At 32.7% G+C, this 16,715-nt stretch overlaps 2 protein-coding genes across 2 annotated transcripts; both read left to right on the top strand.

The window, feature by feature from the left end:
- The first annotated feature begins 620 nt into the window (after positions 1 to 620).
- On the top strand, positions 621 to 5,205 carry LOC18094841 (DNA-directed RNA polymerase I subunit rpa49). Its single transcript, XM_006369212.3, has 5 exons — positions 621 to 786; positions 875 to 1,432; positions 2,572 to 2,721; positions 3,543 to 3,857; positions 4,531 to 5,205. Exons 2-5 carry the CDS (start codon positions 887 to 889, stop codon positions 4,936 to 4,938), a joined length of 1,419 nt encoding a protein of 472 aa, XP_006369274.1. The 5' UTR covers positions 621 to 786; positions 875 to 886; the 3' UTR covers positions 4,939 to 5,205.
- A 5,881-nt stretch (positions 5,206 to 11,086) lies between these two features.
- LOC18094840 (protein phosphatase 2C 7-like) lies at positions 11,087 to 16,201 on the top strand. The gene is given in 6 exon segments (XM_052450136.1): positions 11,087 to 11,451; positions 11,870 to 12,897; positions 12,899 to 13,061; positions 13,506 to 13,752; positions 13,755 to 13,861; positions 13,950 to 16,201. Coding segments are annotated over 5 exon segments (867 nt in total). The 5' UTR covers positions 11,087 to 11,451; positions 11,870 to 12,553; the 3' UTR covers positions 13,956 to 16,201.
- The last annotated feature ends 514 nt before the right edge of the window (positions 16,202 to 16,715 follow it).

Below are 16,715 nucleotides of genomic sequence, written 5' to 3'. Positions count from 1 at the left end.
TTTCTCGATTAGGCTCTTAATGTATAAATAAATTCTCAATTAAACCCTCACATGGATTGAAATTAATAAAACTATTGAGTGAAACTCATGTGATTTTCCTTTTATCATAATAAAAGAAAACCCATCAAATTCCTTAAGTTCCCCCTCTCTTCGCGTGATGTGAAACCTTTTATTACATCGTGTATATATATATATATTTAAAAGTGTGGTTGTGATTATTTTTTATTTAAAAATATATTAAAATAATATTTTTTTATTTTTTAAAAATTATTTTTAATATTAGTAAATTAAAATGATCTAAAAATAAAAAAAATATTAATTTAAAAAAAAAAACTAAAAAAAATTAAATTTTTTTAATAATATTTTATGACACAAAAATAAACAATAACTTATATTCAATTCCGAAAATTTTTTATGTAAGAAGAAATCGAATGAGTTTCACACTACATTTAATGTTTTTTAAACTTAAATTATTGAAAGGATCAATAAATTGAAAATCTACTGATACTTAGAGGATCAAATCATGATGAAAATTAGAATGGGGACCTAATCGAGATTGTTTCTATAGGTTGGGGACAGGTTTGACAAAAAAGAAAGAACTTTATTTAATCTACAAATCATCATCACCTTCAAATATTTAGGGTTTATGCATTCCACCGCAAACTATATCTCTGTCTCTACAGTGTTCTTGTTCCAGTGAAGGAAGACAAACAAGAGGCCAAGAGAGCTAGAAGACGAGTGAAGCTATAGCTCCTTTTATTACTTGAGAAAACCAAAAAAAATCAGGTAAAGAAAATGCTTAGGACCTAGGGTTTTTATTAGTTCTATTGTTTTGAATGCAGAAACAGTGAAAATCTTTTTCTTGTTTTGTTAGTTGGGGTTTCTCATGGGGTTGGAGTTGGATTCATCGCATTTACTAGTCTCGGAGACACCACAAACAGCTACCAAGAAATCAAAAAAGAAGAGGAAGAGAGAGAAGGAAAGGGATGACGGTGCCGCCGCAGCCCAACTCCAAAATGAACCAACCATCAATGAGCAGCCTCGTCTTGATGTCAAACTCGAACTTGTCAACAACCAGGTTGACAAAACCCCACCTGTAGTGGGCTATTTCCCGTCTGGATATAATCCCCACAAAACAAATGACATCAACGATGCACAAGAACCAATCCTCCCACTAGCTGCACCACCAAGTGTCAAGCTTTATCGGAATGCGCAGAGGGCCAAGGTTGAGAAAAGCTCCGGTGAAAAGAATGAGAAAGGGAGAACTTCTGAGAGGCTAGAGCTGGTAGTGAGCCCGAATGGATCGAATGTTGAGTTCGTGGGCAATAGCTATAAAGGTGAGGCTATGGCAGCCCAGTTGTGCACTTATGCGCTTGGGGTTCTTGATAAGGCGACTCAGACTTTGAAGATTATGCCTATTGCTGGAAATAAGGTATTATTTCAGATAATAATTTGATTGTTTTGTTGTCTGTATGGTTGTTTACAGAATCAGGAGATAAAGAGAGGAAAGTAATGGATATTTTGAGTGTTTGACTATTATAGTTAAGAGTTTTTTTTGTAACTATATTACTTTCCCTCCCTTTCTTGTTTGACTGGAAGTTATGAGGTGTTTGAAATCTATTTAACCGAGTAAAATCTTGGATATTATGACACTTGTTTGTTTTATTTATGCTTATCTCTTGGAATTTTTTGTAAATTCTTTGTTTTCTTTTGTTAGTATTGTTGGAAATTCTATGATTGTTATAAAGCAAAGGTTAAAGAGAAATATTAAATTTGAAGATTGTATCTTGAGTTGTGTTGTATTTATATTGAAGAGCTTACAAACATGGTTTAATCTGGAAATTAAGCGATTTAGGAGGATGTACAGCTACTTTCTGAAGTTTAAGATCCCTGTGGGAGAATATTTGTTGCCGATGATTCATCATATTTCTCATTGCTGATAGCTATAGAACTACGCAAACAAAAGAAATGAAACAATGAAGGTTTTTGAATTTCTGGTCCAAGTCTGAAACATAAAATACCCAAGTATAATTGCTTTATTAGAATCATTCTGGGGGAGTCTATTAGTTCTTTTTCTGTATAGATTAAGTACCATAAGGGAACCATGGCACTATACCAATAAGTCGAGACCAGTAGTTTCTTCATGTAGACTAATTTGATGTTGCTACAGGCTTCTTGCTGACAACGGACTTTGAGCTTTCAAATTGACTTTAGTCCATGGTCATGGCTTGAAAGAGACACCGAGTAAATTAGAATGGATGCAACATTGTTTCCAAGTTTTTTACTTGACTGTGTATAACAACTACACTCTTCAAACTCGTAGTTCAGGAACTGCAAAGTTCAGCTTGTTAAATTTAAGAAAATGAAGCATGTAAAATTGTGAAGCCTATTGTAAAATTCAAGCCACTGGTATATATTTTTTGTAAAATGTGAATTATTGAGGAATCAAGTTCATTTTCAGATTAGATATGTACCTTCCTGTAGCAGTCAACAACCTCTAATATTTTTTCTTGCTCACCTATAATTTTCCATCATAGTAAACTCCTAACATGACTTTAAAAATGATGGTAGATACTTAGATTGGAACCAAAACTTCGAGGGTCGCTTGCTGCTGACAAGGAACATGCAAATTTTGAAAATGGTGAGATTACTGCAGAACAGAGAGCGGCCAGGATAAGGCAGCTTAATGTTCAATATGGACCAAAGAAATCTATAATCCAGGTATACTCTTTTTTTAAGTTGTTGAAGAATGCCTCTTATTTCTATTCAATTGGAGTTTCCCTTGGGTATCTCAAAGGTCTTCGCAGTTGTTTTATCAACTTGTGAGTGATGAATGTGTTTAGTTCTTCATTGTTATTATAATGCATGCATTATTGATCATGATTGTGTAACAAAATAGAATTTGTCTTGGACCATCTGTAACTAAGGAGACAATAAATCTTGCTTTTTTTGCTATTTGATTGGCAAGGTGGGAGTCTTGCATCTCATGCTGTATCGGCAATTTTTTTGCTCTAGCAAGGAAACGGTGGTTGTGAAAAAAAATCCTTGAACAAATTGCTCATTTAGATTTTTCCTAAAAGGGCTTAAAAGATTTACAACTTCTGCACATTTAAGTTACATATCGGCATAAAACAATTGATTATAATATGTATATAACTTGTACATCTGGAATATTTGAAGCATTTTCTTTCTTTTGAAAAAGATAGATGGGATTTGTGATTATTTATCTAAATGCATGCTAAATGTTTGTCATCTTTTAGCAATTTGAGTGTTATGTTATCCTGAAAAGGTTCATGTTAGATCCTTAGTTTTCTTGGATTCAAATTCTTTTCATGAGAAGGAATAGTTGGAGCTACAACATCCAAATTAGATCCTTAAATTCATTTCTTGAGTGTTTCTGCAAAATGAGATTCCTTGGTAGAACAAATGATTTTCTTCACCCGTGCTTTGGTTCAAATTGAATGAACATCTTGTTAGTTGGAAAGTGTGTGGTTCTGTTGGAAGCATTTGCGGACAGCACTGAATTCTTTGTTGCCCTGCAGGATAAAAAAATGCAGGCTCTGAGGAAGGGAGATGATCCTCTTTCTCAGAAGGATCTGGGCAGGAAAATTGAAAATGCCCCAATAAACAAGGATGCTCTTGAAAGTACCAGTGGCCACAGTGCTCGAAATATTCCACCTTATAATTCTTCTGCCATTACCCCCCAGGAGGCTTATCCTTTGGACGGGATTATTCTCACTGGAGAGTGGGATTTCCTTGAAGATATTTATAAGATTTTGCAAGTAGGAGGAGAAGTAGCAAGCAATGCTTACCCAACTTTTGTTTGCAACAGGATCCAGAAATTGCGGGAGATTCAGGTAAAGTAATTGAAGGGTGCATGGAATATTTTTGCTAACATGTTAATGGGAATTCACTTTTGACTAATTTATTGTAACTTTTGGTTTTTGAAATTTCCCTTTAATGAAATGGTGTATGAGGCAATCATAATTTCACCAAGAACAAATTGTGGGGGTTACATTCTTCGTGATGCATTTTAAACATACCATTTCCTAGATGTATGTTAAACAAGAAAAGATGAAATTTTAGCAAATTTCACAAATTTTATTTTGTATGTGTTTAGGGTTGTAGTGGAATATTCCTTTTGGGAGAAGCATGGTAGATAGCGATGATTGCATTATAGCTAATTAGCTGGAAAATTTTACACTCTTGATAGGATTGTAGTGGAATATTCCTTTTGGAAGTAGTGTGCTAGAGAGCTGATGATTTGTCATTGTAGTTAAATAGCTGGATAATTTCACATTCTTGATTTTACATCCTCAATTGGCTTTGGTCTTAAGAACCATACCTTTCCAGCATTTTATTGTTCAAGATGTCTTGCTTACACACAAGGTTGGTGAAATGTAGTTGAAAATTTCTAAATTTTCATAGATAAATAGTATTCATGTTATCAGTCATGAGGTGTTCTTTTGTGTTCATATTTCTTGGCTGGGAACAGCAATGGCACTGATACTTATATTGTGCCTGTTTTAGGATGAGGTGGAGAAGAAGAGACTTTCATGTATTTTCTCATACATCACTCATCTTTTAAAGTTTAAAGATCAGCATTCTATGGATGGTGCAGCCTCTGCTAGGAACCATCAATTTCCGAGCATCATACGGCAGAAATTTTTTGAGATGTTTAAACCTGAAACAAGAAGGCTGTCAGTTGACAAGATTGATCTTCTCATTAGTTATGTTTTGGTTCTCACTTTATATGCTGATGATTTCCGGACTTTTCCGGCAGATGTAAGCAATGATCTAAGAATGAATCCTGCTACTGTGAAATCTCATTATCGCAATCTGGGTTGCAAGATGGAACGTGAGAAGAACAAGTATTTGGTAACGCTTTCTGTCCCTCTCGAGTTTCCGCAACCAAAGAGGAAGTTTCGGAATCGATAAATTACTGTCATTTTCTATCATGGGAATTGTTTTAGTTTTGGGGTTCTAAGCTGGCAGAAAGTGCCAGGGTTTTACGATCCTGGCATCCGGGCTGAGTGTGGTTTCTTTAGTTCTAGGAACAGTTTCAGATTATAGCCATTCAATTCTAGTTATGGTTGAGATGAGGACAACAGAATACAGTTTTACCAGTTGTTTTTCTGAACTAATCTTGTATGAATTCCCTATTGACTTGTGTGATGAAACTCTATAGATTCACTTGTTCTAAAACCTCTGATAATTTGAGAGTTGTGTAGTTAGTTACTGTAATTTCATTAAAATTGCCGAAGCCATTTTGGGAGTGTTTGAAGATCTATAAATTTACAGAACATGGGACCGAGCATTGTCTGTCAAAGAGCAGGCAAGTGTATAGTACTATAGTTTCTTGATATTTTACTTGTCTTTTAAATTAATTATTTTTTTAAAAAAAAAAAACCCCTCCCCCACGTAATCAAAAGGGCTCTCAATTAATTATAACATATGATGTATTTATCGTATCTGTATAAAGGATTTGCAGATTATAATAATAAGTGAAGTCTAATGTTTGTCAATTTAAGAGACTCTTTAGCTGTGCGTTTCAACCTGTGTTTTGCTAAATTTTGAATTTTTTTTTTGTTAAAATTGAGTGCGGTTTGTACTTTTTGGATCGTTTTGATGTGCTGATGTTAAAAATGGTTTTTAAAAAATAAAAAAATATCATTGACATGTATTTCAGCACGAAAAGTTATTTGAAAAACAACTGCTACCACACTGCCAAACACACTCTAAATAATGGAGAAATTCATAGCTATTGCAATTAAAATAAAATAAAAAAACTGTTTTTCTAGAATACAATCACCTCTATTGCATTACCATTAAAAATCTTACAACGACTAGTTTGGTAGGTTTTTTTATTCTTTAAAAATCTTATGACTACTTTCTTTTTTAAAAATACAATTTTAACTTTTAAAATTAATTGAATTTATTAAAACCAATTGCTTTGATTGTTCTATTAGTCTTTCAAATTTTTAATTCACCCACCGTGTCAGGTAGGGTGGGTAAGTTTGATGACCATAATAAATCATCGGGTCGGGTGGAGATGGTTTAAACTTGTAAAACTATCGATGTATTCTTTCACATTATGGAAAATGCTAATTAAGAAACATGGTTACGTTGAACCCAACCATAATACATCGATTCTGGTTCCTCTTATGTCCATATGGTGTTTTCGAGTTACCTTTGCTTTGTTGTTTTTCGAGCTCCTCTTAATATGTTTATTGTTTTTGTACAATCAATCCATCGGTTCTGAGTTTTTTACAAACAAGTGAATTAGTTTTTAGGTTTTTCCTTCGAAGTTTTTGTTTGTATAACTGGCAGACCGATTCTAAGATTTCTAGAAACCAGTCAACCAGCTGCATGCAGTCTTGGTTTTGGTATAGTTATTAAATCCGGCTCGGGGATTGACCCGGTCAAGGGGCCGGGTCCCGGTTTCATGGGTCAATCCGGAAAAATTAAAAAAATATATTTAAAACTTTAATATTTCATATAAAAAAATTAAGAAAAAATTCATGTAAATATAAGCTATATATATTGTAAAATAATGAAGTTTAAAAGAATATTTTAAAAAGTTTTTTATCCCACGTTAAAAAGATCTATGTTAAGCTTTTAAGTTGAAATATTTAAACTAATTTTTTTTATCCCATATTAAAAAAATAACTTTTCCTTGGGAACATAAAATATATATACTAATGGGTTTTCAAATCCCACATTGAAAAAACATAACTTTTTTCATGGGAACATAGAATATATACGAAAGGGCTTCAAATCTCACATTGAAAAGATACTATGTTCTCCCTTTAAATTAAAGTATTTAAATCAAAAAGTTTTTTATCCCACATTGAAAAAAATATAACTTTTTTCATGGGAACATAGAATATATATACGAAAGGGTTTCAAATCTCACATTGAAAAGATACCATGTTATCTCTTTAAGTTAAAGTATTTAAACCAAAAGGTTTTTTTTATCTCACATTGAAAAAACATAGCTTTTTTTTTAAAAACATAGATTATATATACTAATGAATTTCAAATACCACATTTAAGTTAAAGTATTTAAACCAAAAGGTTTTTTATCCCACCTTGAAAAAACATAGCTTTTTTCTTAAAAACATATATTATATATACTAATGGATTTCAAATCCCACATTAAAAAAAAAAAAAACATCGGGTCTCGTCCGAGTTCGCCCGGGTCATGGGTTGACCCGCCGGGTCGACCGGGTTTTGTCGGGCTGTTGCCCTGACCTGTCTTTTATTAAACCCAGATTGGTCCAGCCATCGGGTCGACCCGCCGGGCCGGACCGAGTTTTATAACTAGGGGTTTTGGATCTATTTAAGTTTTCTTAAGTTTTTGTTTTTTTTATGTCCTGTTTTTTTAGGTAAGCTAGATCTAGATAACAAGACAATGTACTTCTTGAAATATACCCCTCATATACGCTTTTTTTTAATACAATTACACTTGAAAAAAAAGTTACACTGAACCCGTCCAACAAAGAAAAATTGAAATGAAAAAATGCTATTTGGAAGCTAAATTGAGAGTTTAAATTGTCAACTTTATATCTAGGTAACGATTTTTATTACAGAAAAATAGAAGAACGAAATATTACATACCGATTCTATAAAACTAATGGAGTAAGAAGTGAAAATCTCTTCCAACGAACAACTACACGACGAGAATGGACCGTAAAAAAATTCAATACACATAGGTTATCCATATCTCAAGCTTTAACTGACAAAGCATTATATAACTCTCAAAATTTATAATTTAAATATACAGAAATATACCTCATGTAAATGTAAAATTAAAAGTGATAATATTTCAATGAGTGATGGAAACCAAGATTAAAAATAATAGATAAATAATAATATAAAATGAAAGAGATGACCTCCATAAAATGAATTTTGATTTAAAATTCATAAGGACATAGAAACTGATAACGTGTTTTGATGGATAAAATAATGAGAAAAATGACAAAATATTTCTAGGAAATAAATGAGGTAATAAAGAATATATTATAATAAAGGATAGTGCAATGAAAATGGTAGGACTGAAGGTGCAAACACCGATTAAAATCAGTGACGTTATTTTAAAACGGTAATAAGCCCGATAAATAAATAAAGGTGGAAATTCTAAAATGAATATATTCCAAAATAATAAAATGACCTTAAGGGTTTAGAAGAATAATTGATATGATTTTATGTGCAGATTGAACAAGAAAAATCTAGATTGTTTATGAAAAGTCATGAACTGATCGATTTTACATTAGAAAACAAAGCTCTCAATCCAATCGTTGGATCGGGATGCAATTTTGCATGAAGTCTATTAATATGTTTTCTTACCTTGGTTAAAGATCACATCCCAATCGGAGTTCAGTAAAGGTTAGCGATTTAAGCAGAAATAAACCAGATAGTTTACATGAAAAATAAAATAAAATAAAATACATAAAGACATAAATGAGAGACATAATTGTAATTAGGAGAAAATGTGCCTTTAAAAAAGCAAAAGGCCACCAATTCAAAAAAAGAAAAGGGAGAGACAATAGAGAATTCGGCTAGAGAGAGAGGTGCAGAATTTGGAGGAATCAATAATACTCCGGTGACCATATCTCTGGAATCCATCGTTGGATCATGCTGAGGTTTTAATATTGTTCTTCTCACACTCCTCTACTAACTGATAGGAGGGATTTGAAGGAACACAATCCGTTTGCCAGAAATCATCATCTGAACTTTTCTGGAAAACAAAAGGAAATAATTCTGCAAAGCAGTTTTGGTCACCGGCTGATTTATCTCCCATCCACCGTTGGATCATGCTCATTCTTGGATATGAGGTGTGCCTAGATGTTTTCTTCAATTTGGATGGTGGAGATCGGAAAATCATTCTCCGGCAAGGTTTCGGTCATGTTGAACAGTAGCTCGTCCATTTTCAGGTTAGCTCGGTTTCATTCCGATCTAGAGAGATCCAACCGTTGGAGCATTATGATTTTGAGATATATTTTGAAAAACTCTATGATATGTAGTTTGACCGTTGGGTTTAAAACAATAATCAGAGGTTGATGACTTATTACCTTTTGAATTTATTGCTAGTTTTGACAAAATTTAGTAAACTTGATTAAATAAATGTTTTGATGAAATTAGAATTGTGTGAGTGTAGGTTTTGTGGAAGATGTAATGGTAAAATATGTTTTTGTTATTAGTATTAATATAGATAAATTATGTATTGTTTATATGAGGGGAAGAATGATTATTGTGTAAGAACAGTAAGAAACATTGCTATATGAACATGTTGATTGAATAGAAAGCTAACTTGTTGGTTGTGTGGATATAAATGGGGTGGAACCATGAAGAAATTGAAATGAAAGAAATTTGGAAAATAAAACATATTTAAAGCTAGCCATAAGTATTTTTGGCATGAAGATTGTCATGGATTCCAACTAGTAGGGTGAAATTGTTGTTGTGATAATGATCTAAGAATATTAATTGTTAAGGTTTGTTGTATATGTTTAATCGTACGAGGAGAAAGAGAAAGAAAATGAATGGTTTATCATTTTGTTGTATTAATAATAATAATAGGAGAAATCCCAAAAAGAATGAGTTTCCTTATTTTGGTCTAATCTTGCTATATTGTAGAGGTAGAGAAATTGTTTAAATGTTTTGCTTTAGAATTGGTTTGAATTTGTGATTTAATGATGCCAAATGGCCTTGGATGATGTTGTTTTTGCATGAAAATATGCTGGAAGTTGAAAAGGATTTCTAAGGAATGAAAATCTCGTTTTCAAGATTTTAGCTATAAAGAAGGGGCTATTGTAATTATTGAATTTGAGCCTTAAAACAAAATAATTTGGAGTTGGTTTCTTCATAAAAGTTGTATTTCTATATGTGCCTTTCACAGAAATAAATCACGCCCAAAACTGAGTTTTACAGCTTTAGTTATGATTAAAACACTAGATGGTGTTTTGGGTTGATTAAGCCAAATTGATCGGAATTAAACAATTTTTAATCTTCGTTTGGAATTGCTGTTGAGTGATGGTTTTGACAACAAAATTATAAGAATGAATATAAACATGAAAATGGATAAGAGTATGAGATCAACCCATTTTTTTTTAAATTGAAGTTTTAATATTTTATATAAAAAAAATTAAGAAACAATCCATGTGAATATATGCTATACAGGTTATAAATTATTAATTTTTATTACACGCACTCATTTTTTTTTTAAGTGAAGGACATTGTGAAAATACAACTGAATACAAGTTATTTTTTGCATAGTTATCAGACCCGATCTGGGGTTGACCCGGCTAAGGAGCCGGGTCCTAGGTTACACGGGTCAACCCCGATCAACTTGGGTTAACCTGAATCAACCCGGAATTTTTTTTTTAAATTAAAATTTTAATATTTCATATGAAAAAAATTAAAAAATAATCCATGTGAATATAAGTTATACTTGTTCTAAATTATTAATTTTTATTACATGTATACCACTCATTTTTTTTTAAATGAAGGGCATGGTGGAAATACAACTTAATACAAGTTATTTTTTGTCTTCACAAAAATTTTAATTTATTCTGTTATATACGGATCGACATATATATATATATATATATATATATATATATATATATATATAAAGCCTTAAGAATTGCTTTTTCTTAGGTTTTAATGCTGCATTATTTTGTTGCATTACATGTATGCGTTGACCCATTCTATTCTATTATATTTAATACTCTGAATAAAATTAATGATAATTGATAATTTACAAGTTCTTGTCAATAAGAGTTTCCTATAACTATGCTTTTGTGCCTTTCGTCATATTACTCTTATTTTTGGCCAAAGGGAAGGAATATTTGCGTGTATTATTGCTCCAAACAGAGGTCTAGACTCTAGATAGCAGTTCATGAGGATAATGAGTTATAATTAAATTTATACATCAATCTTTCACGTTACTCTATTGAAAATAATGCTTGTTGCCTCCCAAAAATTATGTCCACAAAATTATGAGATTTCAAGATCAAATTAATGCTAATTACAAAAAAAAAACATTTAAAAAAAAAAATCAATCAGGTTTTGTTGACGCCGAATCACAGGTAAACTAGATTTTGCCACCTTAAACTGGTCTAACTAATAGATCAATGGAATCCCCCATTAAGCGGCTGGATTTAATAAGTATGCTGAGTACTCTCATAGTTCTTCTCGAGAAGGGCTAAATTTGGGATTTTTAGAAAAGAACCAACATCTGATGATTTAAGAAGATAACGGTCAATAATAGTTAAAAAAATCAATGAAATAGAAGGTTTTCAAAGATGAAGAACTAAGATGTTATCAAATTGAAAATGTAGAGACTAAAGAATGATTTACTTAAGCAAAAAAAGAAGAAGAGGCACTATGGCACAAATTTTCTCTCGAGTAGTTTCAGGCTTCTCCCAGGCTCCTCATCAGTTTCAACTGGTAAGCACAGCACCCCTTCAATTCTTTCTTTGACAACATGTGATTTTGTGTTTTCACTGTTTAGAGAGAGGGGCTGAATATCATACGTGTTTTCTGTTGTTGTGTTTAAAGGAGATCGATTGTTTTTGCTTATTTTAGTTGAAAAAAAAAGCTAAGAAATACAAAAACATATACTACATAAAAATACTAAAAAAAATAACATAAAAAATAGGTTAAAAAAAATAAATAAGCTGAGGTGGGTTTACCTTGGATCCAGGAAAACCCAAGTTTTATGTGGAAAAGGTCTCACCTTTTTTAGTTTTTTCTTGTGATTATTAGCAGGGCTGGTTTTACTTTTCCATCACCAATATTATTGCTTTCTATTTCTTGGGTTTTTTTTTTCTTTTTCTTTTTCTGAAGCATTAATTTTGATGTTAAGGGTTGTTGGTGGAGATAGGATTTTGTTATCTTGGTAAAAAGGTGAAGAATTTGATATGCTCTGGAGTTCTAAGATAACTAACAATTACAAAGTTAGATCCATTATTTCTCACCTGATCTGGTTGAACCAATTTCATTCTGCTTGATTTGATTTCTGAATATCATTTTTGTGGGAAAAAAAAGATTGATGGGTCATTGAGACTTCATTGGATGGAAGAAGTGTTGTTAGAAGTTCCAAGCTTTATCGCATGTTCAAATGTGGAAGGAGATGAAGAGGACGAAAACCAATAGATTTTGTGAGAGACTTAGAATTGGAGTTGTAACTTTTGATTGAACATATAGACAGGGGAATTGATGGAAGAGATGTCTCCAGCACTTGCAATGGCACTTAGTTTAGGCAATTCGATGTGTGATAACTCAGGGATTGCATCCCATGTAGAAATTACACGGCTAAAGATTGTAACAGAGACTGCAAGCATGCTGTCTGATCCTGTAAAGGTAGTGTCTGAGGATTCTCTTTCTGGGGTTGGTGGAAGCTGCAGTCATGCTATGACTGAGCTGAACTTGACCACCTTGTCAACAATGGATGATGGTGGCATTGGAAAAACATTTGTGTTGAATATGCTGCTTGAGAAAGGAAATGGTTTCATAGCTAGTGATGCTGTGATCTAGGAAAGTTAGGAAGATGAAGTGTTCTCAGATGTGGAGGACCGTAATGGAATTATCACTAAGGAGTTTTTTAGTATTGGATGCAGGATCTGAAATAAGCTTTCCAAAGTCTGTTGAAATGGAAAATACCAAAATTATTGCTAGGACTATTATTGTGGAGTCAACAAATGAGGAGCAGGTGCCTTCAGCTAAACTGCTTCTTGCGGCAGTAAGCCCAAATGCAGAAATCTATGATGGATCTGACATTAAGGCATCGGCTGTGTTTCTTAAATTTTCTAGTAAGAAGAATCTCATTGGAGGACCTACACGGAGTGTTTTTGAGCTTGATCGTGTTCCTCTATGGGGTTCTGTATCTATGTGTAAGAAGATTGGAAATGGAAGATGCTGTTGCAGCTTTTCCTCGATTTGCAAAAGTTCCTATCAAGATGCTTATTGGTGATCGTGTTGTTGATGGCATCAGTGAGAGTTTGACCCACCTGACCAGTCATTTTTTTGGTGTTTACGATGGCCATGGGGGTGCACAGGTACATCTATAAAGCTAGATATTTATTTGACTGCCCTCATATAGGATATACTGTAATTCCAAATCTATGTGGAATTTATTGAGGCATACGACCCGACTGCATAATTTTGGAGGATTTTGAAAGAATTACTAGTTGTGCATGTAAAACCAGATTGATGTATATTGCTTGGTGATGCATCATGCATATATAGAATCCTAGCATTTCATTGTTATTACCACTTGTTCCTACCTGATCTTTTCATTTCTTTATCTATTCAAAATGACTTCTTACAGGAAACATTGTTTTACTTCAGTCTGCAACATGGATTTGTGTTGCGAATAATTGGAGAACCCATGACTTTAACTTGTGCATGTTTAAACTCATCCCCGTTGGTTTAATTTCTGTAAAGATGAATAATTGCTTGGTTTTGGATTTGTGAGCATGATTTGTAGGCGTCTCGTGCAGGTTGCTAATTATTGTGATCAAATCCATTTGGCCTTGGCTGAAGAGGTTGAAAACATTAAAAACAATTCGAATGTTGGGATTATTTGGGGAAATCAGCAGGTGCAATGGGAGAAAGCCTTCACTAGTTGCTATCATAAGGTTGATGACGAGATTGGAGGAAAGAGCGTTAGAGGCATCATCAAAGGTGATGAAAATGCTTCTATTGCCAGATTTGAACCTGTAGCACCAGAAACAGTTGGATCTACAGCTGGGTATCGTTGGTCTGTTCGTCCCACATCATAGTAGCAAACTGTGGTGATTCAAGGGCAGTCCTTTGTCGTGGAAAAGAATCGATGGCATTATCGGTCGGTCATCAAGTAAGATGTCCTTTACATGAATAAGAACAAAAAACTTTCTTAGATAACAAACTCATTTTTTTCATTTCTATTATTTCCTACCAAACAGAGGTGATGAATATGCTAGGATTGAGGCATCTGGAGGCAAGGAGATACAGTGGAATGGACACCGTGTTTTTGGTGTTCTTGCTATGTCGAGGTGCATTGGTAGGTATTGTAATGTTTTGAATATAAAAGAGAATAGGAAAAGCCAACAAAGCCCTTGAAGGCTTAGAAATAGGGCTTAGAAGTATGTATAAATTAATAAGGGGTATTGTGGTAATTGAATAAAACTTGATAAGTATAAATAGAAAAAAAAAAAGAAAGAAAGAGGGATATGAAATTTGAGAGTGAGAGCTGGTAGGTGAGAAGAAGAGAAAAGAGGGAAAGATAAAGGAAGGAGAAGAGAGTTAGAAAAAATAAGTTTAAAAGGTAACATTAATGCTTTTATGTGTATAAATGTGCTTTCTTTAGCTTGAATTTTCTGTTTTGTTGAACATTATGGTTTTGAAGATTTTATTTTAGATTTAATTGATGAATTGATTTGAATTTATGGGTTGATTGTTATGCGTAATGAGTTATTTAGTTGATTTTGGAAGATTTTAGGTAAATATGATGATTTTGAGTTATGGTTTGTTTAAATGATGAATTTGAGTTAGAAATCTTGATATATCAGTAGGTGATCTATGGAGAAATCTGGGTTTGAGGTTGAAGATGATGAAATTGTAGTTTGGTCCCTCAATTTGTGAAAATTACAGTTTAGTCCCTAAACTTTGGAAAAATTACAGATTGGTCCCTGGAACATAATTCAAAATTCTGGACAGAATTGATGATGAATTATGGGCAAAATTCTAGTATAGTTATGGATTTAGGACATTTTCAGTTTGGTCCTTTAATTTGACACCTAAAATTTTGATAAAATTTCAGAATGGTCCCTGGAGCATAATTTGAGATTTTGGACAAAACCAAGGATGAGTCATGGGTAAAATTTCAGTATAATTATGAATTTATGACATTTTCAGTTTGGTCCTCCAATTGGACCCCTAAAAATTTGATAAAATTCCAGAATGGTCCTTGGAGCATGATTAGAGATTCTAGACAGAATTGTGGATGAATTATGGGAAATATTTCAGTATAGTCATGAATTTACGACATTTTTAGTTTGGTTTTCTAATTTTAAAAAAATACAATGATCCCTAAAAATATGATAAAATTTCAGATTGGTCCCTAGCTGTAAGATTAGCTTTTTCAGATTGGTTTGATGAATAATTAAGGGTTATTTAGTGAATTATTATAAAGTCTTATTATTTGTTTTCTTATGAATTAGATTTCAGAAAAACCGTTTAATTTTTGGATTTTTGGAAAAAATAACTAGTTTAGTTAAAAAACATATAGGGTTATGGAATAGACCCTTAGTTAAGTGTATTAAATAGGTTGTATGTTCTTTTCGAGTCGTTTTTGAATGTCTCCTTTGTATTCTGATAATCCTGATGTTCTACCTGCGAGACATCAATAGGATTTCCTTTGGTATTTGCTTTCGAGTTCTGTTTACTTTTGAGTCAGCTGAGTTGATAATTTTTCATATACATGAGAAATAATATAAATATTTGAGTTGTTAATATGAATTGGATCATGCTTCTTGATAATATATATGTTGATTATTATCCTTTTGTTATGGTAAAGTATGATCAATTGTTGAATCTGAATTCTTGATATGAGCCAATATATACTTTGAATTGACTTCTAAATTGATAGCTTCTCATTTGATTGATGTCATGAGTTAAATCTTGAGATATGAATCTGTCTGTTTGATTATGATATGAACCTATGATATGTCAATCAAAATACCCATCTTGACAAGGTAGTATTAGTCTTTGTGCACATCGTATTTGAATCTTAGTTGGTCGGGGGAGTCACCAACCTGTGTTGAATGATCATTTCACAGTACGAAGCCTCATGCTCATTGTATTTTGATTTTCTAACGAGCTTTACCTTATAATATTCTTATTATGACTTATTTAAGAAACTCCTATAAGAATCTAAAGCCATAATTGTATATATATTCCTCATTGTGGTATTAACTCGTGTATGTATATTGAACGTTATGTACTCACTGAGTTGTTGAACTCACCCTCTCATTATTTATCATTTTCAAGCTTGTAGTTTGTTAGCAGGTCACTTTTGTTGGACCTTCAAAACCTGTTCTTTTGGTTGTAATTAATACATTTCCTCTATGTCTAGTTAGTGCTCCACAACTATGAATTTGTATTAACTCTTGTATTGAGATAATCAAATTATATTATGAAGTTAGTTTGGTTGTTACTGTTGCGTTGAATTCTGATTGAGTTATTTAAAGGAAAAGTTCGTATGTGATTTTGGGTTCGTATATGTATGGAACCTTGAAGGGGGACCTTATCTATATGCCGGTCATAGATCCGGGAATCAGGTCGTGATAAACTTGGTATCAGAGCTTTAGGTTAAAGAAACATTAATATAATTAAAATTCGTAATAAGTGGAGCATTAGGATTCGTATCGTCTTGTTTGTTGTCTTTAAAATTCTGAATTCTCACCAAACATGTCTTCTTCCATTGTGATAGACATGCTTTCCTATAATTTTGTGATAATTATCATGTTATTGTTCTAGCATGACTTGAGTGTTTTTTTTGTTTTAGGAAATACCGAGGAATAGATAAATTGTTGGTACTATTAGAGTAGATGATGATCAAGATGACGTCTCTATTGTGCGGTTGAGGACTGCAAGACAAAAGAGGCGCGATGCACCCGTACCTTAACATGTTGAGGAGGAACCTCAGGAAATAGAAGAGGAAAATATGG

Source organism: Populus trichocarpa, chromosome 1 (assembly GCF_000002775.5).
Source record: "Populus trichocarpa isolate Nisqually-1 chromosome 1, P.trichocarpa_v4.1, whole genome shotgun sequence".
In the NCBI taxonomy this organism is placed as follows: domain Eukaryota; kingdom Viridiplantae; phylum Streptophyta; class Magnoliopsida; order Malpighiales; family Salicaceae; genus Populus; species Populus trichocarpa.
The sequence above is the reverse complement of the archived record's forward strand: the minus strand, read 5'-3'. Positions and strand labels throughout refer to the sequence as shown.

What these genes read in the sequence shown, in the direction of transcription:
- LOC18094841 (XM_006369212.3), top strand. Translation starts at nt 887, where the DNA reads ATGGGGTTGGAGTTGGATTCATCGCATTTACTAGTCTCGGAGACACCA. An exon ending in CAAAGAAATCTATAATCCAG is followed by an intron (nt 2,722 to 3,542) that starts GTATACTCTTTT and finishes GTTGCCCTGCAG; the next exon opens with GATAAAAAAATGCAGGCTCT. An exon ending in AGAAATTGCGGGAGATTCAG is followed by an intron (nt 3,858 to 4,530) that starts GTAAAGTAATTG and finishes TGCCTGTTTTAG; the next exon opens with GATGAGGTGGAGAAGAAGAG.